The 25,555-nt window shown below is 44.2% G+C and overlaps 3 protein-coding genes, 1 long non-coding RNA gene and 2 other non-coding genes across 14 annotated transcripts; 1 reads left to right on the top strand and 5 right to left on the bottom strand.

Moving 5' to 3' along the window:
* Positions 1-17: 17 nt before the first annotated feature.
* LOC127775230 (small nucleolar RNA snoR114) lies at positions 18-98 on the bottom strand. Its single transcript, XR_008017907.1, has one exon. It is a non-coding gene; the product is annotated as a small nucleolar RNA snoR114 (small nucleolar RNA).
* Positions 99-104: 6 nt separating this feature from the next.
* TRNAM-CAU (transfer RNA methionine (anticodon CAU)) lies at positions 105-192 on the bottom strand. The gene is given in 2 exon segments: positions 105-140; positions 155-192. It is a non-coding gene; the product is annotated as a tRNA-Met (tRNA).
* Positions 193-974: 782 nt separating this feature from the next.
* Positions 975-3,221, top strand: LOC127775179 (AP2-like ethylene-responsive transcription factor PLT1). The gene is made up of 7 exons (XM_052301500.1): positions 975-1,213; positions 1,266-1,390; positions 1,495-1,592; positions 1,680-1,753; positions 1,888-1,938; positions 2,024-2,100; positions 2,221-3,221. The coding sequence occupies exons 1-7, from the start codon at positions 975-977 to the stop codon at positions 2,844-2,846; spliced, it is 1,290 nt and encodes a 429-aa protein (XP_052157460.1). The 3' UTR covers positions 2,847-3,221.
* A 49-nt stretch (positions 3,222-3,270) lies between these two features.
* LOC127775180 (mitochondrial outer membrane protein porin 2) lies at positions 3,271-6,585 on the bottom strand. The gene is made up of 6 exons (XM_052301502.1): positions 6,418-6,585; positions 6,197-6,264; positions 4,767-4,877; positions 4,545-4,634; positions 4,249-4,457; positions 3,271-3,861 (listed from the first exon to the last, which is right to left on the bottom strand). The coding sequence occupies exons 1-6, from the start codon at positions 6,479-6,481 to the stop codon at positions 3,561-3,563; spliced, it is 843 nt and encodes a 280-aa protein (XP_052157462.1). The 5' UTR covers positions 6,482-6,585; the 3' UTR covers positions 3,271-3,560.
* A 654-nt stretch (positions 6,586-7,239) lies between these two features.
* Positions 7,240-12,351, bottom strand: LOC127775182 (uncharacterized). Of its 9 annotated transcripts, none has more exons than XR_008017888.1 (5): positions 10,854-12,351; positions 9,639-10,757; positions 9,517-9,546; positions 9,358-9,387; positions 7,240-9,277 (listed from the first exon to the last, which is right to left on the bottom strand). It is a non-coding gene; the product is annotated as an uncharacterized LOC127775182 (long non-coding RNA). The 9 variants fall into 9 exon arrangements; XR_008017893.1 differs by having other exon boundaries at positions 7,240-8,682; XR_008017890.1 differs by having other exon boundaries at positions 7,240-7,807; positions 7,898-9,546.
* A 7,961-nt stretch (positions 12,352-20,312) lies between these two features.
* On the bottom strand, positions 20,313-24,582 carry LOC127775175 (protein IQ-DOMAIN 31-like). Its single transcript, XM_052301496.1, has 7 exons — positions 24,400-24,582; positions 23,910-24,036; positions 23,483-23,767; positions 23,121-23,324; positions 22,636-22,692; positions 21,414-22,470; positions 20,313-20,701 (listed from the first exon to the last, which is right to left on the bottom strand). Exons 2-7 carry the CDS (start codon positions 23,997-23,999, stop codon positions 20,670-20,672), a joined length of 1,725 nt encoding a protein of 574 aa, XP_052157456.1. The 5' UTR covers positions 24,000-24,036; positions 24,400-24,582; the 3' UTR covers positions 20,313-20,669.
* Positions 24,583-25,555: the final 973 nt, after the last annotated feature.

Below are 25,555 nucleotides of genomic sequence, written 5' to 3'. Positions count from 1 at the left end.
ACAAAAAAAAATTAATCGAGTTCAGACTAGCTCGTAAACATCTGAGATCAGATGAATGTGACGAACCCAGTTGTCACAGGAGCATTTCCTCATCACTCAATATTTGGGGTGAGAGAGGCTCGAACTCTCGACCTCAGGATTACTCACGTTTAGCTATGAGACCTACGCGCTAGCCAACTGCGCCACCACCCCGTTTTTGTTGCAAGTTCTTTATTTTCATATATTTCCGGTGCTTCTTCCGCCTTCTGGGCGAACACTGTAGCTAGTAGAAATTTTAAGGCAAATTTTGCTCCCAGACACTCTAATTTGGTAGCGATCCAAACTTCAATGGCTCTAATTGGATCGGCATTCCTGTCCATGACACGAACTCTGGTGAGCCCAGACATAATGAGAACTCTGTCCGTGGCGCGCTCAGACTGCAGATGAGACCGTGAGCTGCAAAAGACGCTAACACAGATACAAACAAGGCGGAAAAAAGGCACAGGTTTCTCAGCTATTTGCTGCTGTTTTGTCTCGCCACAAGAAGGCGCCAAGATTTGAGCTTGGACTCGTGTGAGAATAATACTTTGGCTTCTTGTTGCAGCCTGTATGGCACCGCAAAATATGCTGACAATAAACAGGTAAAAAAAATTGTACTCGATTCTGCACATCTCACAGCCGCCTTGAGACAAAAAACATTTGCGGTTAAAATCGATGTTTCCAAACAGGAATATGGACAAGAACTCATCATAGTAATCAGGGACGAAGTGAAGCTCATTTAGCCATGGAATCATCAACACCTTGTCTTGTGTCTACTAGGTGACAAACTCTGTCACCAGCCAATGCAACCAGTACATAAACACACCTGCAGGTAATGGTGTCTCTCCTGGATCAAATCCGCTTCTTTTCTTCAGTGTTGCTACTGTTCATTCAGTCATTCAGATAGCTACATTGGAGGCCAAGAACCAAGTTAGTAGCAGTAACAACTAACAACCATGGATCATAGCATCATGATGGTGAAGAATGAGATTGAAAACTACTCAGGATCATCTCCAGCAATGATCATCAATGCGCCGGAAGGCGGCGCCGAGGCGGGCCCGGTTGTCAGGAGGAGAAGGAGGGAGCCGTCTTTGCTCGCACCGATCAGTGGTGACACCAATGGTGGTGGCATTGGCAAGACGTCCTTGTCAGGCATCACTGTCAAGAGGAGCTCCAGGTTTCGTGGAGTTAGCAGGTAAAAGAAGTAAAACATATATACACTGAAAAATTCTTGTGCCTTGTGACAGAATCAGAGCTTGTAGAGATGATAAGAAGATATTGTCATGTAGGCATCGGTGGACAGGTCGTTTCGAAGCACATTTGTGGGACAAGAACTCGTGGAATCCTACACAGAGGAAGAAGGGCAAGCAGGGTAAGTGATTTTGTTCTTCTTCCTTCTGCTTGTGTTTGCAATAGCATAGCTATGCTATAGATCAGTTTGAGTAATTATGCACATGTTGCTTTGATTTGCATCAGTCTATCTTGGAGCATATGATGAGGAGGAGGCAGCAGCAAGGGCTTATGACCTTGCTGCTCTCAAGTACTGGGGACCAACTACCTTCACAAATTTTCCGGTATAAGAATATCTACTTAGCAAGCTGGCCCATACTAGAAACACAGTTGTGAATCATAATATATGAGGTTCATTTGATATATTTCAGGTAATGGACTATGAAAAGGAGTTGAAGATAATGGAGAATCTTACTAAGGAAGAGTATCTTGCATCTCTAAGGAGGTACCAATGTACCATCAAAGTCTTTAGCATGTTCAATCTCCTATTCTTTTTTTACCTTTTTTTTTGGAGAGAGTTTCAGTCTCCTATTCTGTTATCACCTATTCAACTTTGACAAGCATCTAAACTGATGCCAGGAAGAGCAGTGGCTTCTCAAGAGGTGTGTCCAAGTACAGAGGGGTTGCAAGGTATATTTGGACAGAAAAATGCATTGTACTCTATCAACAGTTCTGAAGATAGGTTTGTCACTGAATGTCTACTGCATACTCTCAGGCATCATCAAAATGGAAGATGGGAAGCAAGAATTGGGCGTGTTTTCGGAAACAAGTACCTCTACCTAGGAACCTACAGTGAGTACAAGAACAGTGCTTATATTCTATTCTACATTGTGAATTGGTATTCCAATGCATCCAAAACTTCACATCTTAACATCAGCCCATCTGCCATTCTTCCTAAATCTTTTTCTCCAGGCACTCAAGAAGAGGCTGCCCGTGCCTACGACATCGCCGCGATCGAGTACAAAGGCGTAAACGCCGTCACGAACTTCGACCTCAGATCATACATCACATGGCTGAAGCCAACCCCTGCTCATGTTGCCATGAACCCTGCAGAAGCTCTTGCAATGCAGATCCCTGTAGATCACTTCCTCCCAATGGAAACCCAGATGATGATGCTCCCTCAGAGCAATGCTTTCACCTCATATCACAATGCACAATCACTGGGTGGTGGTGACGGTGGCAGTAGCAGTAGTAATAATCAAGAAGCCTCCATGATAATCTCTCCCAGTGGCTCATCTAGAAAGAGATCATCATCCACTGCTCTTAGCCTTCTTCTGAAATCGTCGATGTTCAGGCAGCTGGTTGAGAAGAATTCAGATGCAGGTGAAGAAAATGGAGGTGAGATGAGAGAGCCGGGTGCCCATCCAGGAGAAGGATATGAATACCACAACTTCTTCCAGGGAGATGCTGCTCCGGACATGGACATGTGTGATCTGCTTTCATCAGGAAATGTGCATGCTGCAAGTGGTAGTGCTGGATTTGAAGAGGACATCGCATGTTATAGTGGTTTTGGAAGCATGCAGTCGCTGCAGCAATAGCATGTTGGTGGCTCAGGATTTGTATCTTGTGTAAATTGCCAACACTTTGTGTTCAGCTACAAATCAACCTTCCCTTTTTCACTGATTACTTTTCCATTTGACATGTTTACAGACTTATGCCGAACAACAAAGCAGAAAGCTTATTTTGCTCACTAACACTTTCCAGGCATTGCATTGAACAAAAAGGAGATAGTGATTATAGTGATATAATGATAAACAAATAACAGAATAGTGATTATAGTGATATAATGATAAACAAATAACAGAATGGCACTGTCGTGTGCTTCAATGATTACTACGGGCTCAGACCTGTCTAATAACGAATTAGCCAAATAAATGCATCCTGTGCACTTATAAGCAGCAGATATATGCCATCTTATGATGAACAAGATGAATTCAAAGTAGCCTAGTTAGAGAAATATGGTTTTGAATCAAACAGAAGTATCTGCAGCTGGATTCAGAGGGTGAACTTTGAAGTACGTGACCAATTTCACCCAAGAGTTTTGACACTCAGATTCCGGGACATGTTTTCCCATCAATATGCCCGCAAATGACCAAAAAGAAACCGAGACAGATTGACTGGTAACAGAAACCCTCATGTAGTCTAGAACAGGCTAGAGGCAACCAAAGTTAAGCCAATTACAAGTTTTGTTCAATGAGCTGCTGATATCAAAAGCTAGCATCCTAAACCAAACCAGAAAAAGCAGGCGACCTTCAAGGCTTGAGGACCAGGGACAGCCCAACCTTGGAGCTCTTGTCGATGGCCTTGGTATCAACCTCAGTGGAGATGGTGACGAGCGACTTGGGCCTGAACTCATGCTGGATGAGCGCACTGGCCATGCCAAAGTTGTTGAAGCGCGCCTTCACAGTAGTGAGTTCATCCAGGGCATGCTGTGTCCCGAAGGTGAGAGTGTTCTCGTTACTCGAGAAGCTGTGAGCCAGCTCTGCTCCAACAGCACTTGTTTTGCTCACCTTGTGGTAGTAGGAAGCAGCAAGGCTGTCTCCCTTGTTGTTCCTGAAATTTGCAAATCACTCTGTTACTACCAAAATCAAAGCATGCTAGAATAACACATCTATTGCAGTAACTTGTTGCACCAATTCCAAACTAGCATATAGATGACACATGCAAAGCAAACTGCCCAAGAAGTCCCCAGAAACTACTGCCAAAATCTAAGCATGTTAGAAAAACACATCAACTGCGGTAACTTGTTGCACTAATACTAGTCCAAACTAGCATACAGATGACACAGAGGATGCTGAGCAAGCTGCCCTAAGAAGTCCCCAGAAAATACTGCCAATTGATTGGGACTTGGAGGAGTTAAACAACAGGTAAAGGGCCAAAACAACAGTACGAATATTAGCGAAGTGTTAATACACCAAAGAATTGGATGAAACTGCTTACAGAAGCAGTGCTGCAGTGAGATCTGGAGTAGTGTGGCTCAGTCCCGCATTGTACTTGGTGAAGTCCCCAGTCGCAGTATCAAATGCAACATCAGTACCAACAGCAAAAGCCCCAGTTCCAAACACACCAGAAAAGCTAACAAGAGGATTTGCATTCAGGCCAACAATAGCATTCAGGCCAGCATGTGGATGCAAGTACTGGACTTCAGCCTGAAACCAAACACACAGAGGAAATTATACAGGACTCAAAATTGAGATTCAGCATATTGTACAAGCTAGAAAAGAAATGGCATGTACCTTTGCAGACTTCTGGTAGGGAAAAGGAATGGATAGAATTCCCTTCAGGCCTGGAGTGCCCAGATCATGAACTGTGAATGTAGTTATCAACTGGCAAAAGAGATAATTAATCAGTCACTGCTACAGAAATGGCGGCCTTAATTTCATGCTATGCATAATCAGCAAAGGCATGGTAATAAAAAAGTTATGGAAGAGAGAGAAGGGAAGAAGAAAAGAACGTGCTTTTGAGTCTGAAGTTGCTTTCACATCCACGGACACATTGTTGTTCTTCACCTGGCTCTGGATTTCAGAGAAGATGGACTCATTTTTCTTCGTGCCAGCAACAGTGATTGCCTAGAAAAAGCAGGGAAAAAACATACCTCATTATAATCTTGGGAAAGTTTCATATGCAATGCTACAGATACTAAGTTTAGCCAAAGGAGATTGACAACAAAGCATCATAACAGAGATACAGGTAAAGATTATATAGACATTATGCTACGCAGTTGCAGCATGACGGAGCAATTGAAAACACTATTTTCAGCATCACCAGTACATGATAAAGGTAAGCACCATACTAAACCTCAGTGATCTGTCATCGAAAGTACCAAGTCCATAAGGTCACCAACACATGACCATGAGAACAGACTGAATATACACTATACAGGAGGGAAATAATGTACTAACATGATATATGTAAACAAATGTAAACAACATATTAACATGATATATGGCACATATAGGCACCTCCATACTGAGGTCACAGATGAGATACATTCTGAAAAAACATCTAACAACTTCATCAACAGTTCCATAGTCAAGAAAGAGAAATTTAAACACATCCTAAGTTGTCCTAAACTGCGACTGCATATTACTAGCCTACATGTAGCTCAAATTCATGGCAATAGTAACCAATAAGGGAACAAACACTGAGTCCATATGAGTAGACACAGAGGACTAGAAAAAAATACTCCATGGATGTAGTAATTCTGTAGCAACGGTGAAAGATAAGTGACTTTAAACAAAACTAAGCCATATAAAGTTCAAAGACAGGCGTGTGAACTTCAATGGCACATGTCCTCACCAACACTTGCAGATTAACCACTAAAGAGTCATGATACATTCAGCTACAAGCCTACATGATAATACAGTAATACACAGCAAGTGTCAAACACACAATCAGCCACTACACGCAGAGCGCAAAGACACCATCGACAGCTAGAATATGACAATACAACCTAGACACATAAATCATGAGTTATTTGTGAAGAAAAAACAATTATAAACCCTAAATCACGACTGATTACATTTACACCAGTAACAAATCACACATAGCTGCAGACTCTGTAACAAAGAACACACCCCCAACCTACCTGAATCCTTACTAGTAGGAAACTAAACCAAGCGGGAACCACAAACCATCGCAATCACAAACCTACACAGATTTGCTTCAGAAAATAAATCAAGCCGTAATTCCACCGCAACTTGCTCCCAACTCCTAAAGCCTAACCCACACCCACACCCACTGCCCACCAAAGTGCTCCTACCAACAAACACCTACTCGCAGCAAACCAAAAACCAAACCAAACCAGATACTAGTAAAAGAACAGAACAAGACAACTTCACAAGAACACCGCCCAAAAAAATGAAAGGCGTCGTGGGGAGGAACTCACAGCTCCGTTCGCCGCGTAGGTGGTGAGCGTGAACTTCTGGTCCGTGTGGTAATCCCTATACAGGAGATCTGCAAATCCCACCAGAAAAAAAAAACAACCAGCGTCAGCAAACACCCAAGAAACCAAGAAACAACCCCAAGCAAAAGGGCAACAAAATCACAAAACCCCAACCACAAAAACACCCCACAAAAAGAACCAGCAACGACGCAGCATCCCCGAACCTCTAGCCTTCTTGCCGATGTCGGAGTAGAGCCCGGGGCCCGCGGGGGGAGCAGCGGCGGCCATGGCGAGAGGAGGAGGAGACGGCGGCGGCTGCGGCGAGAAGCGAGGAGAGGAAAAATGGGAGAAGGGGATTTGATTTGGGGGTGAAGCGGAGTGGAGAGAGGAGAGAGCTGGTATTTATCGGCGGGCGGACGGCCCAGATCTGCGCTCGCGGGGCTCTCTCCGCTCGCCTGCGCCGTCGGATGGGCTTCTCCTGGCCCTTTTTCTTGGGGAGGAAGAAGATGCCAAAAATGATTTAATTTGCTTAATTTAATTGTTGCGCAGGGTGAACTTTTCGGCCTGTTCACTTTGATGCCAAAAAAAAATCTTACCAAATTTTAGCAATATATTTGTCAAATTTTAGTAACTTGCTAAAATTTTGGTAGGATTTAATATAGTTATTAAAATATAGTAACAAATTAAATACAGCCATTTTTTTATAACTTTATTAAAATTTAGTAAGGGTGAGATGTGAGGTGAGGGCGCCGTGTTCTTGGAGAGAAGGGTTTTGCGTGATTGGTGAATAGCGACAGGATTTTTGCCTTCTTTCTTGAGTAAAAAGATGGTGCCATGTTTTATTTTTACCGCCGTGAAATTATTTTTACCGAGGTTTGAGGCCTTGAGGGGACAATATCAGTACTAATTTATCTGGGCACTAGTAATCGTGCACGTGCAATACACGTTTTTCATAAAATATATCATAGGGATACATTGAAAGTTTGGAAACTATATCTACCAAAAATAATTTATTCAACCAAAATTTATAAAATATATATCCTGTGTAATTGTAAAAAAGATATAACCAACATAATCGGTACTTGTAATTATGGGTATGATCTGTCTGTTTTGTACGAATTTTGATAGGAGGGAACAAAATAGAACTGAAGCCAGAGGCTATACAAAGTTACAAACTAACAAAAAAAACAGCCCTCTCTTCGAGAGAACTATACCAGCCTTTTTTCTCTGTAGCTGGTCCACTGCTTGATCTCATAAAAAAGAATTTGTCGACAATTCGCTGAATTGACCATCCCTCTTTCTCGAAGTTTCTATTGTTTCGTTCCGTCCAAATTCCCCAGCAGACCAGCAAGAAGAGGGTCCTGAGCCCTTTTCTTTGCATCTTTTCTGATGAAGTCTTGTGACACCACCATTCCAATACTGAACAGGCCGAAGGAGGCTTGCTGAAGAAACTTCAGTTAAGCACAGGCTTATTCCTGTCCGGATGGCTTGAAACTAATCTACTCTTCATGAACAAATGATGAGATGTCTCAAGGTTTGATGCATAGAGGACAAAACTAATTGTTTGGCCAGCCTCTAAGTTATAAACAGCAACAGTCCATAGGCGATTCTAAGCTAGGAGACAAGCAAAAGATTAATTTGCACCTCAAAGTCAAAGGGGCCTGACTTCCAAACAGGTTGCATCAAATCTGATCTGATCAATACCTTAGAATCAAATTGCCATGTATGCTGGCTTTGCCATGTAGAATTGTAGATGCCTAATTCTGACCATCGCCATGAGTTCCTTTGGTGAGTGTCACCCCTTCTAGCAAGCAGCGTCAAATCCCAAAATATTCCGTTAAGAACCCCATTGATAGGTCATGCCAAACATCATTTATCCAATGTTGTTTCAAAAATGCATGAATAATGATTGCCCTGTTGTTTTTAAACTGCACGAAAAGTGTAGCATTATATGCAGTTGTAACAATGTTGAGTGTTTCTAAAAACATGGTTTACCAGTGATTCGGAATTGGCAAAGTCCTGACATGTAAACAAAATACAAAGGACACGAAATTACCAGTGATTTCACCCATTATTAAATTCCTTATGTTAAATATACTATCTTTTTATAAGCAAATATGCATGTTGAAATCACTAAAATGCAGATCCAGACCCCAAATTATACTATAATGTTGACAGGCAACACCACAGCGAAATAATAAAGCTTCAATTAGAAATCAACAAATCAAGAAAAAGAGTCAATATGGATCAAAGATATAGTAGGAGCAGTACAGTACCTTGTCCTGGCACATGCATATGGAGCGTTAGATCCCCCTATGCCAATGATGTGTGTAAACTACGGGAAATGGAATAGATGGCATAGCATACTACGCACCAGATGACATTCACCATAATGATGGCAATGGTAAGTTTCCTTTTATAAGGCACTGCTCAGGCCAACTTAAGCAGTTGTACCTGGATCATCATTGTCTTCAGCAATGTTATTACCACTAAAAAAGAAAGGGTGTCAGAAATCGAAGTCATTTTATAGATAACCCAGGATGCTAATTAATGTAGTCTAATACAGGGTTCAATATTTCTTTTTGGGGGTTTATATTGGAGGGTGCCGATATACCGACATTTTGGAAACTTTGAACAAGATATTACCAAATTCACAAAAAAATGAAAATAAATTAAAATTTCGGCCGAAATAATATCATAGGGGGGGTCCGATAGGACCAAAACTTCTGAAATTTTGGAAATTTCGTTCCCGAATTTTGAACCCTGGTCTAATATTGGTTATCTTAACAAAGTTACTTCAGCATTGCAGAAAGTTAACACACATATATATATATCAATAATGAAGTAATCATTCCAAGACCGAATCATCGGTGCCATTGTTCAAATATAGAGATGGCATACATAGAGTTTATACAGTACAAAGTGATTGCCAGATGATCAAAATCCATAAAACCTGGTTGAAAATTTATATTAGTATGTAGGTGAGTACTCTTGGCAGATTGTTTTTTTATCAAACATCTATTGATCTAATTAATCAAAAATATGAAATCCCAAGAACACTTATCCTTCAATGCCACGTATAACCTATAGACATAAAAAAAAATTCTCAAGGCACCAGTCACCACTGCTAATAACATAAAAGCAATGTAATGGAATGTTCTTACCAGCAAATCATTACATTATAGATGCATGGCCTGCAGAAATGAGCATTAATAACATTGTTACGGGAAAAAGAAATAGCAGCACAATCTTGTATAATCAGTAACATACCAAAGTAATGAGAGAGAGAAAAGAAAAATTATCGACATAAAGGAGAGACTTACCTGATTTTTCTATATTATTGACGACAAGATCTGTAGACAAATGGTAACTTTAGTTTGTATGCTTGTGGAAATCAGATACTAAACTGCAAAAAGAAGATTTTTTTTTTGGTAGACAAACTTACCTTGCCTGTATTCATCAGTGCATTCTAGCGCTTGCATCGTCCGCAATTGCTGGTGCAGAGGGGTTCGGCTGACCAGGGCGGCATAGTGGGAGATCCCGACGATGGCAGGGAGAGCCGGCTGTGGGCTCGGAGGGGATCGACAACCGGCGGCTGGGCTGCGGAGGGCGTGAGAGCAGGCAGAGGGGATGCGGCGGATGCATCAACTGCGGGTGGCGGCGGCGGCACCCATGCCCTCCACTGCATCGGGGTATCACCAAGTGAGTCCCCTCGCGATGCGGCGGCAGCGGCTACCATGGAAGTGAATGGCGACCTGCAGCAAAGCCGACGATGGCTGGGGGATGCGCGCAGTGGTTGGAGGATGCGTCATCGGGAGGAATAGGCGGCAGTGTTGTTATCGCGAGAGGATGGCGCGGCGCCGGGGACTGTGCGATGCAGCGATTGGGTGGCGCCACTGTGGGGTCAGCGCGTTCGCTGGTGGGGATTCAGCAATTCATAGCTAGCCCTGGGCGTTCTGAGCCGTTGGATGAGATGGACGGGTGAGATGATATGGGGTGATTTGGCCTGTAGCATTGGAGGGGGGCAACTCCTCCTTTTTATATTAGTATAGATATATACAAGCAAAAGATGCAGGTTTGTCCAATACATGCTGTAATTACGAAATTATGCAGTGCAAGAAAAATGAAACTGTGCATGTTATAGTTCTAAACTTCTAGAGCATCGAATTGGGAAATGAAATTGTAGGCCACAATATTAGGTGAATATTCAGTTATGATCTACAGGTTGGGTACTAAAAGTTTTACTGAGGTTTAGTTATGGATTGACAAAATAGCCCACAAGATTTAGTTATGGAATTCATGCTCTTTCTTCTTTTTGACCACTGCTCATCGATTCACAATTAACTAATATCTCCAAGATGAGTAGATAAATGCTAGCAAGGGTACTACAAACCTCTAACCGAAGCTACCCTTTCAAAGTATTGACCGTCTGCAATTATGCCTGTGAGAAGGAAATCTGCCATTCTCTACAACGAATTCAGATAGGAAAATATATGCATAACAATATTGGTTACCTCCAATTCTTCCATGTCCATCTGTTCCTTACCTCACATATTTGGAAAAGCTAATACAACAATTTGTTAGTCATATACACAAAAATACCCCTATATAGGAAAATGTTGTGTAATCAAAAGTTGTTTTGTGATTCGAGATGACGAACCTTTGATTGGCCAAGAGCATTTCGTGACTGAGCACTCGCATCTTGTATCCCAAAACTGAAAGGATTATGCTGTTGATGCGCATACTTCTTCCAGCTTGCAGCGCCAAACCCAAATCTGTTGGGCTTTGCCTACTGTTGTTGCTGTTCTTGGTGAGGGCTCCGTAATTGCAACTGCACGGTAAATTAGAAACAGGCATAGCAAATAAAAAACTAACAGCGAATTCCTCTGTAGCAATCGGAATTAAAAACTGGTGGCCAAACGATGGCAAACCAAAGCTTTGAATGAATTTCATCATAAATAGTCATTAAAACACATCTATGTATTTGAAGTGAATACATTTTCAGCAATAAAAGTTGATTTGTAGAGAAATACAAATTTACAGCAATAATCAATGCTGTCAGGCATGGAAGAGAATTGAGTTAGATCACAGTATCTTATTGACGGAACTAAATTGAAGGCAATTTTCTGTCAACCACTAATCACCTGCGCAACTGAGTTATTTATATATTACAATACAAAATTATCAAGTGCCAACCTGCAGAAAGACACGTTAATGCGTCACACACCTATGTCTAACTGCATATCCATGAAAATCAAGGAAGTCCAGTAGAAAGCTACTTTTACACACTCACAGAGTGTGAGTAAAACCAAAGGCAAAGGTTATTAGTAGAATACCTCAAGAACCACTGATCTGCTCATTTTGAAAGAACCAGACTATTAACTTGAAGCACATGAATCACAGTAAGGAAGAACTATTGACCGAGAGGTCAGTTGCGTTCACAGGGGAAAAAAATATGAAATCAACCTATAGGAGCATAACCTCATATATGTCACCTGGAAAAATGGAATGTTCAAGCCAATCAATCAAGCTAGATCCAGAAAATGAAATAACTGAAAATATGCACCAGGAGCTTAGGAGCCTTCTTTGCTATTTGGTTCCTCCTAATTACTGAAGCCTACATATGTCACCGCATTCACATTGGCATCTGCTAAGATACGCTACATTCTTTGAGTGTAAGAAGGATGGCTGGCGATGGCGGCGCGCGGCTTGGACGACCGGCCGTGATGACAGCTGGGCAGCGAAGGGCAGGGGTCGGCGGCGGCTACCCGACCGAGGAGGTGCAGGCAGCTAGTGGAAGGCCGGTGGGAGAGAAGATCACGTGGCTGTGGTGGGAGCGGAGGCGAGATCCAGAGGCATTTGCGGCGGGGCGACAGCGAGTCTCGATCTGTGGCGGCGCGACGGCGACCGCACGACCCCGCCGAAACTCCTGCTCCCGGACGGCACGGAGGCGGGGGCCCAGGCGGCGGTAGGGGGAGGCACTGACTGCGTCGGCGAAGACGGGAGCGGCGGAAGCAGCGACAGGAGCCGATGCGGTAGCAGCGGAGGGAGGCACAACGCGAAGTGGGAATGAGGCGGCGATGATGGTGGCGGCGGCGGCGGATGGGGCCTCCCTCGGCGCTGGCCGCGGCAGATGGTAGGATCCGGCGGCGGCAGAAGGGGACCTCGGTGTTGAGATTATAGGCATATATAATGATTTAATCTATTTCATAAATAAATCATGACATTACAGATGAAAACTAGCATGAACGCATCATTAGATCTACACATGTAAGCTACACAGTATAACATGAACAGATCAAATATGCGCAACATATTGAACACGTACCAAGGTGATGGAAAGACCGGCTGCTTGGTCGAAACTTTTCGCAGGCGTCTACGAAGGCACGAAACACGCGAGCGAAAAGGAAGGCGAGCCGTCGCGAACGAACAGGGAGCAGTCGCGCGAAGCGCTTCCCAAAAACCTTATTGCCGCCTTCTCCCGGTGCAGGACGTCGAAGGCAGAGGTTCCGGAGACCTGCTCTCCCGATCGCCGGTGCACGCCGGCGAGCGAGATGGAGTAGTCTACGAGCGACGGTGCAGTACAGAGTAGGAGGCAAACCCTAGATTGATTTCGCGTGTGTTCCGTGAAGACGGCAGGTCGGTTTATATAGAGAAGGGTCGCTTGATCAGGGCGCCCGCACGATCTCTACTGCGCGTAACCGAACCGGATAAGTCGCGCGTAACTTATCCGGACTCCACGCTGTTTGCACGCACCGAATTTTTCGGAACGTTTCCAAAACAAAAACGAATCCGAATTTGCAGCAAAACAAAACTGCAAAAGGAGGCTGCATCTGCGCAAGGGTGAGAAGCCAATTTTTCGGACCATTCGACGCATACGTCGTGCACGCGCACCACCTGCCCAGGCCAGGCGAGGCAAGGCGAGCGAGCGCGCGCGTGTGTTTCCCCTCTTCTCTCCACCACACATGCTTCAAGCGGCTAGGAGGGCATCCTCCCTTTTAAGGAGGTCCCCCTCTCCTAGAATAAGCAAGGTGGTACTAAACTCCACATGCATGCCATCCCATGAGGTGGGCTTTTGTGATTTTCCAAAGAATTAATCTTCGAGTGGGCTAAGGCCCATTCATTAATTCCAACAATCCCCCACCAAATCTCAAAATCCCACTGAGATTTGCCTTTTCCAATGTACTGTTTATATACCAGCGGTTCGATGGAGACCGATTAAAGTTGAACATCCACCTAGAACTCCAAGCTACACTTACTCACAACTTGAACAATGGACTACGCCTTGAATTGCAAGTCTTGTGCAAGCAAGTTTCACTCAAAGTCTTATCTGGTACTAGACCGTCTGTAGACTACCCCTCGGGTGGAGCGTATAAGTCATACTCCTAGGTCTTTAGTAAGCTTCCTAGAAGATTCACCCAAAATCTTCATAGACTGCGACCAACAGTCAAGCTCACAAAGGTGAGTTCTTTCAAGAATGCTCTGCAGGACAACATCTTCGCTAATTAAAGCCAACAGAACTCATTAAGGCATAGCCAACCTGCCTTGCAGCTCACGAGAGTACATGCATCTTCACTTGGAGAGGGTATATATTGGTACTCTCCTCTATTTTACTAATGATTTGTTCTTCCCAGGATCTAATTCACGGGATCTCCGATCACATAGACTGGGTTACCACCATAGTATAACTCACATAGGTCTCAAACCCATCTCCTTCGATGCATTGTCTATCACATTTCGTGATAGTCCCTTCGTGAAGGGATCTGCCAGGTTTCTCGCTGTTTGGATGTAATCCAACGTTATAACTCCGGAGTTTCTTAATTTCCTGACAGACTTCAATCGTCTTTTCACATGTCTAGACGATTTCATATTATCCTTAGAACTATTCGCTTTGACAATTACCATTTGATTGTCACAGTTCATAAGGATAGCCGGCACCGGTTTTTCAACAATAGGCAGATCCATTAATAGATCACGCAGCCATTCTGCCTCAACAGTAGCAGTATCCAGTGCCGTCAGCTCTGCTTCCATAGTTGACCTCGTCAAAATGGTCTGTTTGCAAGACCTCCATGAAACAGCACCACCACCCAGTGTGAAGATATATCCACTAGTGGCTTTGATCTCATCCACATCAGAGATCCAGTTAGAATCACTATAACCCTCCAGTACCGCAGGATACCCAGTATAGTGAAGCCCCTTCCACAGTACCTTTCAGATAGCGCATTACTCGCTCAAGCGCACGCCAGTGATCATCTCCTGGATTAGAGGTAAATCGGCTCAACTTGCTCACAGCAAAGGAGATATCAGGCCTAGTTGCACTAGCCAGGTACATCAACGAGCCAATGATTTGGGAGTATTCCAGTTAATTCCTAGAAATTCTCTTGTTCTTGCGAAGCAACAAGCTAGGATCATAAGGTGTTGGAAAAGGCTTACTATCAATGTAGCCAAAGCGATTCAAAATCTTCTCCACATAATGAGACTGCAAGAGTGTAATCCCATTCTCATCTCTAATTAACTTAATGTTTAAGATAACATCAGCTACTCCCAAATCCTTCGTATCAAAATTTTGAGACAAGAATAATTTAACCTCATTTATCACCTCAAGGTTTGTCCCAAATATCAGTATGTCGTCAACATACAAGCACAAAATAACTCCCTCACCCCCACCATGGCGATAATACACACATTTATCTGCCTCATTGACTGCAAAGCCTGCAGATGTCAATGTTTTGTCAAATTTCTCGTGCCATTGCTTAGGAGCTTGTTTCAGACCATACAAAGACTTCAACAATTTGCACACTTTGCCTTCTTGACCTTCAACTACAAACCCATCAGGTTGATCCATATAGATCTCCTCATCCAGCTCTCCATTAAGAAAAGCTGTCTTAACGTCCATTTGATGAACGAGAAGACCATGTGAGGCTGCTAGGGAAAGTAGCACACGAATTGTGGTCAATCTAGCAACAGGTGAGTAAGTGTCAAAGAAATCTTCGCCTTCTTTCTGAGTATAGCCCTTAGCAACAAGCCGAGCCTTGTACTTTTCAATAGTACCGTCAGGCCTAAGCTTCTTCTTGAACACCCACTTGCACCCCACAGGTTTATACCCATAGGGTCGCTCTGTCACCTCCAAGTCCCGTTAGCGATAATGGAATCCATTTCACTACGGACAGCCTCCTTCCAGTAGTCTGCATCAGGAGATGCATATGCTTCTGAAATTGACTTAGGAGTGTCATCCACGAGGTACACAGTGAAATCATCACCAAAAGACTTAGCCGTCCTTTGTCTCTTACTCCTTCAAGGAGCTTCACTGACATCCTCCTCAGAGACATGTTCATGTGTATATTCAGTTTGTTCTGGTGGTGTGATTGAACTGGGAATTATTTCAGAAGGTTGGTTCGAACCACTATGTGTATCCTTCATTGGGAAAAAGCTCTCAAAGAAGGTAGCATCACGAGATTCCATAATTGTACCAACATGCATGTCCGGTACCTCGGATTTAACTATTAAAAATCTATAGGCAATGCTATGATGAGCATATCCCAGAAAGACACAGTCCACAGTCTTGGGTCCAAGTTTGCGCTTTTTCGTTACTGGTACATTGACTTTCGCCAAGCACCCCCATGTGCGCAAATAAGAAAGTGATGGTTTTCTCCCAATCCATATCTCATATGGTGTTTTGTCCTTATTTCTGTTAAGAACTCTGTTTAACACATGATTTGAGGTCAACAATGCCTCCCCCCACCATGCCTTAGGCAGTCCTGCGGTGTCCAACATGGCATTCACCAAGTCAGTCAGTGTGCGGTTCTTCCTTTCAGCAATCCCATTAGACTCGGGAGAATAGGGAGGCGTCCTCTCATGTATGATGCCATGTTCCTCACAGAATAAGTCAAACTCGTTCGAGAAAAACTCTCCACCACGATCAGACCTAAGCCTTTTTATCTTTCTGTCAAGTTGATTTTCAACTTCTGCCTTATAAATTTTAAAATAGTCTAGAGCCTCGTCTTTCGTTTTCAACAAATACACATAGCAAAATTTAGTAGCATCATCAATCAACGTCATGAAATATCGTTTTCCACCCTTCGTCAACACCCCATTCATTTCACAAAGATCTGAATGTAGGAGTTCTAGTGGTGCCAAGTTTCTCTCCTCGACAGCCTTGTGAGGCTTGCGAGGTTGCTTCGATTGCACACAACTATGGCACTTAGAACCTTTGACAATGGAAAACATAGGAATTAAACACATGCTGGAAAGCCGAGACATCAAGCCAAAATTAATATGACATAAACGTGAGTGCCAAACATTAGCCTCATCATCCACACTGCCACAAATATGGTTCACAGACTTATTGCAGAAATCAGAAAGAGAAAAGCGGAACAGGCCTCCGCACTCATAACCTTTACCAATAAAATATCCATGTTTAGACACGACTATTTTATTAGACTCAAAAACCAACTTAAATCCGTCTCTAGTCAGACGGGAGCCACTAACAAGATTCCTGTCGATAGAAGGGACATGCTGCACGTTCTTCAGTTGCACGATCTTTCCCAAAGTAAACTTCAGATCTACCGTGCCAACACCATGAACAGAAGCATGTGACCCATTCCCCATTAGGACGGTGGAACCCCGTGCGACCTAATAAGAAGAAAACAATGAGATGTCAGCACAAACATGTACATTGGCCCCAGTGTCAACCCACCAATTAGTAGACTGATTAACTGAAAAAACAGTAGGTAGATTACCATACCCGCTTCCATCTCCAGTGTTGCCAATAGTCACATTAGCAGACTTAGAAGTCTGCCCTGCAGGTGCCTTCATCCCCTTGCGCTGTGGACACTTCCTAGCCAGATGACCAACTTGGCCACACACAAAGCAAGTCCTCTCATCCTGATTAGGATTGTTGTTGTTCTTCTTCTGCTTCTTGAAGTTGGTGGTCTGCTGAGCTTTGTATTTTCCCTTGCTCTTGTTCTGAGCCTTGTGCACAACATTGGCACTGGACTGCCCACCATCGCCCTTAGACGCGGCATCCTTTTCCCGAGCTTTCTCCTCAACATCAAGAGACGCTATCAACCCCTCAACGGAGTATTCCTGTCTCTTGTGTTTGAGTGCAGTACCGAAACTTCTCCAAGATGGAGGTAATTTCGCAATAATGCACCCGGCCACAAATTTGTCGGGTAAGACACACTTAAGGAGTTCGAGTTCCTTAGCCATGGTTTGTATCTCATGAGCCTGTTCGACTACAGAACGGTTGTCAGCCATCTTGTAGTCATGAAACTGCTCCATGATATACAGATCATTGCTAGCATCAGTAGCACCGAATTTAGTATTCAGTGCATCCCACAACTCCTTAGCGTCGGTCATATGCATATACACCTCGACCAGACAATCGCCAAGAACGCTAAGAATGCATCCCACAAAGAGAGTAGTGGCTTCCTCGAATTGCTTCTGCTGTTCAGCAGTAAGAACTCCTTCAGGTTTGCCAGTACTCACCCAGAAGCATTTCATAGCTGTCAGCCACAGAGTGACCCTGATATGCCATCTCTTAAAATGCACACCGGTGAATTTATCCGGCCTCAGTGCATCGGCAAAACCAGCCATAGTAAAATCACAGTGCCTATAATAAGGTTTTTGGATTGTTGAGATTATAGGCATATAATGATTTAATCAATTCCATAAATAAATCATGACATTACAGATGAAAACTAGCATGAACGCATCATTAGATCTACACATGTAAGCTACACAGTATAACATGAACAGATCAAATATGCGCAACATATTGAACACGTACCGAGGTGATGGAAAGACCGGCTGCTTGGTCGAAACTTTTCGCAGGCGTCTACGAAGGCACGAAACACGCGAGCGAAGAGGAAGGCGAGTCGTCGCGAACGAACAGGGAGCAGTCGCGCGAAGCGCTTCCCAAAAACCTTATTGCCGCCTTCTCCCGGTGCAGGACGTCGAAGGCAGAGGTTCCGGAGACCTGCTCTCCCGATCGCCGGTGCACGCCGGCGAGCGAGATGGAGTAGTCTACGAGCGACGGTGCAGTACAGAGTAGGAGGCAAACCCTAGATTGATTTCGCGTGTGTTCCGTGAAGACGGCAGGTCGGTTTATATAGAGAAGGGTCGCTTGATCAGGGCGCCCGCACGATCTCTACTGCGCGTAACCGAACCGGATAAGTCGCGCGTAACTTATCCGGACTCCACGCTGTTTGCACACACCGAATTTTTCGGAACGTTTCCAAAACAAAAACGAATCCGAATTTGCAGCAAAACAAAACTGCAAAAGGAGGCTGCATCTGCGCAAGGGTGAGAAGCCAATTTTTCGAACCATTCGACGCGTACGTCGTGCACGCGCACCGCCTGCCCAGGCCAGGCGAGGCAAGCGAGCGCGCGCGTGTGTTTCCCCTCTTCTCTCCACCACACATGCTTCAAGCGGCTAGGAGGGCATCCTCCCTTTTAAGGAGGTCCCCCTCTCCTAGAATAAGCAAGGTGGTACTAAACTCCACATGCATGCCATCCCATGAGGTGGGCTTTTGTGATTTTCCAAAGAATTAATCTTCGAGTGGGCTAAGGCCCATTCATTAATTCTAACACTCGGCTCCGGCGAGGATGCGGCGGCGCGGCGGCAGTAATCCGGAGCGAGCGAGTGAGCGAGGAGGAGGAGCGCCGGCCGCGACGAATGGTAGGATCCGGCAGCGGCGGAAGGGGACCTCGGCTCCGGCGGCGGACGGAGAAGAAGGCGGCTTCGGCGAGGATGCAGCGGCGTGGCGGCAGTACAGAGGAGCGAGCGAGGACGCCGAGGAGGAGGAGGAGCGAAGTCTCCGCACGTGAATGGAGAGTCGTCTTCGCGGCAGTACTCAATCGTGCGGTGGAGACCTCTTGCGCGCGGATGGACGGTACAGATTAATCCGATTTCACCTATAAGATTAGAGGGGGGCAACTCCTCCTTTTTTATATTAGTATAGATTAGTATTAGTATTAGTATAGATATTAGGAATAAGCAAGGTAATAATTGATCACATAATCTGGCATATTTGGTTAATTGATCGCAAACTAGTCATACTACCAAAAAAACTTTATACATGATCATCAATAATGGTATCAGCACATTTTATATTTCCCTTTTATTTTATGTTCTGGGAATCAAATTAAGGTCATCATGCACTATGGCGAGACACACGACACGAGAGCATCCATACAAAAACTATAAAAACAACGAGAGTCAACGTCTGAACAGCGACGATTTTTATTCCCAACTTACCGTGCAAGTTGAAAAGTTTGGTTTTAAAAATTTCTACAAACTTTTCGTAATCGAGCGGGGCCGCAACCAGGCCGTCATTGAGAAATGAGGAATTTTGCTTGCGTGACGAGCCCATGGCATGCCATCCTTGGGCTTGCGATAGCGCGGCCCAGCCGCCGCCGTGACCTGACGATGGCTTACCTCGCCGTCGAATCGCCCATCAGACGGCGAGCGGCCACACGCCGGTGTCGCGGGACCTGGGGACGGACGGTGGTGACCGACATGTCTTATGCGGGACTCGATTTCGCCTTGAATCCTTGGCCTCCTTTTGAACACAATGCCGGAATTTTCTAGAGATTTTGTAGAATTTTACTCCTATCTCAAAATGTAGTAACAATCTAAAATCGAATTAAAGTTATACAAATCTGAACAAATATCCCGTGCAATTCTTGTGCAAATTCATGGAACTAAGATGTGTCTAATCCAATTCTAGGTTGTTACTATATTTTGGCCTCCTTTTGAACACAAGGCTGGAATTTTGCCGAGATTTCTTAGAATTCTACTTCCTCCATCTTAAAAATATAGCAATCTAAAATTGAATTAAACATTTCATATAGTTATACTAATCTGAACAAAATTCTTGTACAGATTCATAATACTAGAATATATCTAATCTGATCCTAGATTGTTATATTTTGAGACGAGGGTAGTACATAATTTTCACAGGATTTAGGAACATGACATCCATCTCACATTCACAGTGCAGGCAAAACAACTGGACCGCTCGACATGAAAAGGAGGCCAAGAAAAGCAGTAAACAAACAGGGTGTCATGGAATGGCACAACTCGCTAGTCAGTTATAAGAAGAAAACGCAGAAGAGATGTCCAAATGGGATAAGATTGTTCAATCCAACAAGTTCTCTCTAACATCAGCAGCTCTCTTGCTCAACAAAAGCAGGGTGTCTCGGGGAGGCAGGGAAATCAAAAGCAAACCGGAAACGCTTCAGCTATACATGAACATGGCAGAGGAAAGGACGCAAAAACCCTATAGAAATAAGTCAAATCGCACCAGATACAAACCACAACAAAGCAGCTGGTTCACTGTCACGGATGGGGAGAACATCTTTTTTACATCGGAAGCAAAACAATTGGATCAAACTGCAGACGCCATCATCGTCGTCATCCACCCGAATGTTGCGCAACCCAACAGGAGGATTTGGTGCTCGATCGATGAACTCTTCAGCGTTTCCATTCAGCTTTGGCAGGTCTTTCTGTAGTTTGTTAAAAAATAAGTGGCCTGAGAAATTGTGACAATGGCTATGCAATGCTACTACTTGGTATGTGAAAAGAACATCTCAAACATACATCGCATAAATGTGATAAACAAAACAGGCAGGTTTTCTTGAGCCCACAAGTATGAAATTTAAAAATGTTTAAGAACATGGGAAACATCAAGCTTTCCAATCAGCAAAACAAACTAAGAATTGAGGTCACTAAATTCAACAGGAATATTGTTAAGTCACAAGGACAGCTATTATTGTGAAGTCATATATCTGTTCCTTTACATTCTAAACATTTGGATCTCAGGTGACATTGACTGAAGGTTCACTATATCTACAGATTTCGGTGAATATTTTAGGACTGATATGCTCTTAACAATCAAGCTAAGCTCATGTACATCACAACAAATCTAGATAACAAAAGGGATAGATGGTGTCCCAGCGCCCACCTATGTGAAATAATGAAGAAATGGATGTTTCATTTTCATTATGTAAAGCAAAATGAGGGTGATAGGAAGATATTATGCATAAAACAGGAAATTGGTTTATTCTATCAACTTTCTTCTAGATTATTCAAATTCCTCTTAATATCCAAATGCATTCTGCGTATACTGGAAGGTAAAGTTAAATGCATAATAATGTTAGGCACAATACAGATACTAATGCAAACAATGAATATTCAGATATATTGTTTACAACTTACCACTTGCGTCTCTTGATGATAGCATAGACTTGTCAGCCTTCACTCCCTCTTTGCCACCAGCATGGGTTGGCCTTTGTGTACGCGGCGAGTGCGAGTTCAACTTACCATTAGAGGATGGGAGGGAATGGCGCCTGGTGAAGCCATTTTTCTCCGCAGAGTCAGAACTAAGTCTGGGTGAATTCTGTCCCCGCAGTTTCGCCTTCGCAGATTGTGTTGCAGCCATGTAGCTGGGAACAGCAGGCGAATTCTTTGAACCATTTTCTGGATACTCTGTCTTGGTTGAGAATGAAGACCTCCTCTTGCTGCTTTTAAGGCTCTCAGTAGAAAGAGGTTCTTCTTTGGATCTCTGTTCCATATCATTTACTAAAGCATTTTCTTCATTGTGGATATCTTGCAGCGGCATAGTTTCTACCGCAGGGTCAGCAACAGTCAGTTCAGCAACTTTTTCTTCAGTTTCAACTTGATAAGAAGGAACCTCCGGTTCAGGTTGAAGATCAGGTACCAGGATATCCGTCTTAGCATTTTCCAACAGATTACCATTCTGAGGTTCTTGGATCTCAGGATAATTTGGAACTTCTTCTGCAGTTCGCTGTGGTTTCTCACATTGGACCTCTTGGCGTTCAGGGATCTCAGTTGCAGGAGTAGATACCTTTGAAGCCTCAGCCATAGAATTAGTTACCTTCCTAAGGTTACGTTTGACCTTCTCAAGTTCAGTTAACTGACTTTCGGGCACTGAATCAGCAGTAGAGCTAGTGAATTTCCTTGGGTTTCGCCTTGATTTTTCAGTTTCCATGGCCATGTTCGTCTGAGAGGACTCAACTGGTGCAGCAGAACTTCTCCGAGAATTGCGCTTCAACTTCCCTGACTCTGTTTCCATTGCATAACTGGCCTTCCTTGTGTGTGGCTTGGCATCAGTAACAGCAGCTCTCTTTGGATGTGAAATGGGCCTCCAGACACGACCTATGGTCCATCTCTCCAACCAGTTGAAGGCTGAATTTGGATCCCTCTCATCATATTGAAAATGGAGAGCCTCTACCAGAATTGGTGAAGCTAAAAGCTACAGCATTTATAGAAAAAACAATTAGCACAAAAGAAGAAAACATATACATACAGGAAACAAAAGAGTGATATATGCCTGTGAGTAATGAGTATAACAGGCTAATGCATAGATTCAAGATTCTCATATTTGTATCAAGCCATTAGAAGACTAAATTTAGTATACCTTACGAGCAAATGCATTTGAAGACAATTTCTCCTTCCATGCATCCCGCTTACCACTCTGCAAAAAGGGGAAAGAATCATATAACTAGCATATCTTGCCAGGCGAATCTGTCAGTTTTAACAAAGCTTCCCAAACAAACTAAAAGCGATGAATGCAAGCATGCAAAAATATGTGTAGCAATGTTCTATTTAGCATGATTGTAGTGCTATTACTTGCTTATGTTGAACCAGGAGCATTTTGATGATAGACTTGCAATGTTTTAAAAAGTGGTAAGCGGTTTCGTGCGATGACCCCACCTTGTAGCTCTTATACAGCATAATTGGCTGCTTATGCGGCTTAAGTGCTAAAAGGTTGGGGCACATGTTCCTTGTATGCGGCCTTGTAGGCCTTTTTTTATATAACAGTGAAACAGATTAAAAGGAAAGGGGCATCATTATGATGAATACATCAGGTACTGAATGAAACAGGATCAGCAAGAAATTTACCCCCGACTGTTGTTGAACAAGCTTCCAGTTGACTTGAATGGTATTAGTAGAAAGTCTGACATTCCTACCACGGACTAGAGCTTGAAACTTCACAATCAACCATGTTGCACGAAGAGTTGCAACGGCTTGCCTCCTTACGAGATGCCCACGAATCAGGGCTTGGAGTCTTATGATTCCTTTCAACGCACGGAATGCCCGACGTGCCTGGACCAATACCATGCTAAATTTAGGATGCATAATTCTAAAGAAGAACTTTACAAGGTATTGTCGGGTTCTTTAGTGGATTGCAGAACTACACGACGCAAGGAAATTTTACAAAAGGCATGCAGGATCAAACAGGAATCAGAAAAAAGAAACATTACCAGATAGCCTCGGAAGGCAGCTTGTGCCTTGACGGCCGCTTGTTCCTCTCTCAACCTCTCGGGGTCGTTGGACGCATCGGAAACGACAGTATTCTGCTTCTCCAGGTCTTGACTGACATCGCGCACCACCACTTCACCTTGTAAGCTGGAATTCTCACCCCTCCCAACCTCCTGGACAGCCTCATTGTTATGAGGTGTAACGAGCACCGGCTCTGATATCACCGGGGAGCTCTCAAACCCAGCATCCTTCCCAGCAGCAGCATACCCTTTGTTGTTCGAGCCCTTCTGCGTATGGAAAGTAATAAATTTGGTTACAACAACAGATCCCTTCTATCTAACTACAATTCCATAACTGGACTCCATAATCATCAAGAAATCGGTTGCAACAACAGTATTTGCCGCGCAAACAAAGAGGTGTAAAACATACCGATAAATCTTTCGCCTTGGTAGAGCCGGACCTCGATGACTTCTTCCCGAAGAGCACGGATTTGATCCACTTCGCCGGAGACTTCCCCATTGGAGCCTACACTGCCGCACGCCCAAGGGTTCGGAGCCTGCAATACCACCGCACATCAGCTCACAGATCTACACCCAATACCCATTTTTCAAAAATTCTATCTACGAAAAGACCCACAAGAAACGCAAGAAGAAGCGAAGGCCAGTGTTTTTTTTCCCAGCGGAATCAAGCCTCGTAGCAAAGCAATCAAACCCCGCAAGAACAAAACTGACGGTTAAACATCTCGCACAGAAAACTAACTCCCCCCGAAATGCAGCTCCAACAAACTCAAATCCACGCAACCCCAGCTCAAATCCGCGCAAGAAAAACCCAAGAACCACGCCTACACCGCCCAGCAGACGCAGATCTAGACGGCGGCGGCAGACTCACCGGATCTGAGAACGAGAGAGTGCAGACTCACCGGAGGGACGACGAACTCAAGGAGGCAGCGGCGGCCCAAAAACCCTAGCTCCCTCTCTCCCTCTCTCTCTCCCTCCCTCCTCCCAACACTACGCCTCCATTGCAGCGAGAGAGAGAGAACGCGAAGAGAGTGTAGTGTAGTGCAGTAGTAGAGCTCAGCGAGAAGAAGAAAAAGAAAACAGCAGCGAGAGCACTGAAGCGGATAAAACAAATTGAGCCAAAAAAAAAAGCGAGAAAAAGGGAGAGGAAAAAAAAAAGGCGAGTAGTGTGACGAACTGATGACTGAGCCAGCGTGCGGGCCCCACCGCCCAACGGAACCACCACCACCTCGCGTCCGTCCCGGTACGGGTACCCCGCCTGACCAGGTGAGGCTGACCCACCTTCACTGACACGTGGGTCCCACTCCCCGCTCCTGAGAGTGTGACGTGTGGGGCCTTGTTTGTTTTTTTTAATGAGTGGGTGCGGCTCGTCGGTGGGGGGCGAGGTGAACGTGGCTTGGGAAAAAAAAATGATGGGGGGAGGAGTGGGGCCGAAGCGAGGTGGGGTCCACTTGTCAGTGGGCCATGTCGAACTTTTTGTACAGCTGGTGTGGTACTGGAGCCTTTTTTTTTTTTTACTGAGAAAAGCGGGAAGCCTCGTCTTTTTTAACCGGCTAGCTGTCAACCCGAGTCCCCACCCACAGTATTTGCAGGGTGGGACCACATGTCAGCGGGCGCCGTGCGTGCGCCTCCCATGTCACCGAGAGATACAAGGGTGTGTGTGGTGATTAACGGCTTGAACCGCCTTTTATGGCCTGATTAGGAAACGGTTTGACGCTCTGCTCGTTTGAAATGGAGTCTTGTCTATGCGATTAGGGTGGACTGAGCTCGTTGCAAGATTTATAGGGTTTTCTGTCAACATATAGACAGCTCCTAATTAAAAAGTCGGATCAGCTTCGTCTTGTTAATTTTACAAGCAAAATGTTTAATTTGACTCGACTCATCACTCGTGTACTGGCTCATAAATAAGTTCCGTCTTATTCCTATCATTTTATTATACATAAACGTAATAATGGTAAAGCACTAAACCTATAGCTAAAAAATTAAGCACTACTCTCTATCCCAAAATAAGTTTATTTTTCACTCATCCCACACATACAAATACATAGCCAAAATTAC

This window comes from Oryza glaberrima, chromosome 5 (assembly GCF_000147395.1).
Source record: "Oryza glaberrima chromosome 5, OglaRS2, whole genome shotgun sequence".
NCBI classification, from domain to species: domain Eukaryota; kingdom Viridiplantae; phylum Streptophyta; class Magnoliopsida; order Poales; family Poaceae; genus Oryza; species Oryza glaberrima.
This window is presented reverse-complemented; position numbering and strand designations above follow the sequence as displayed.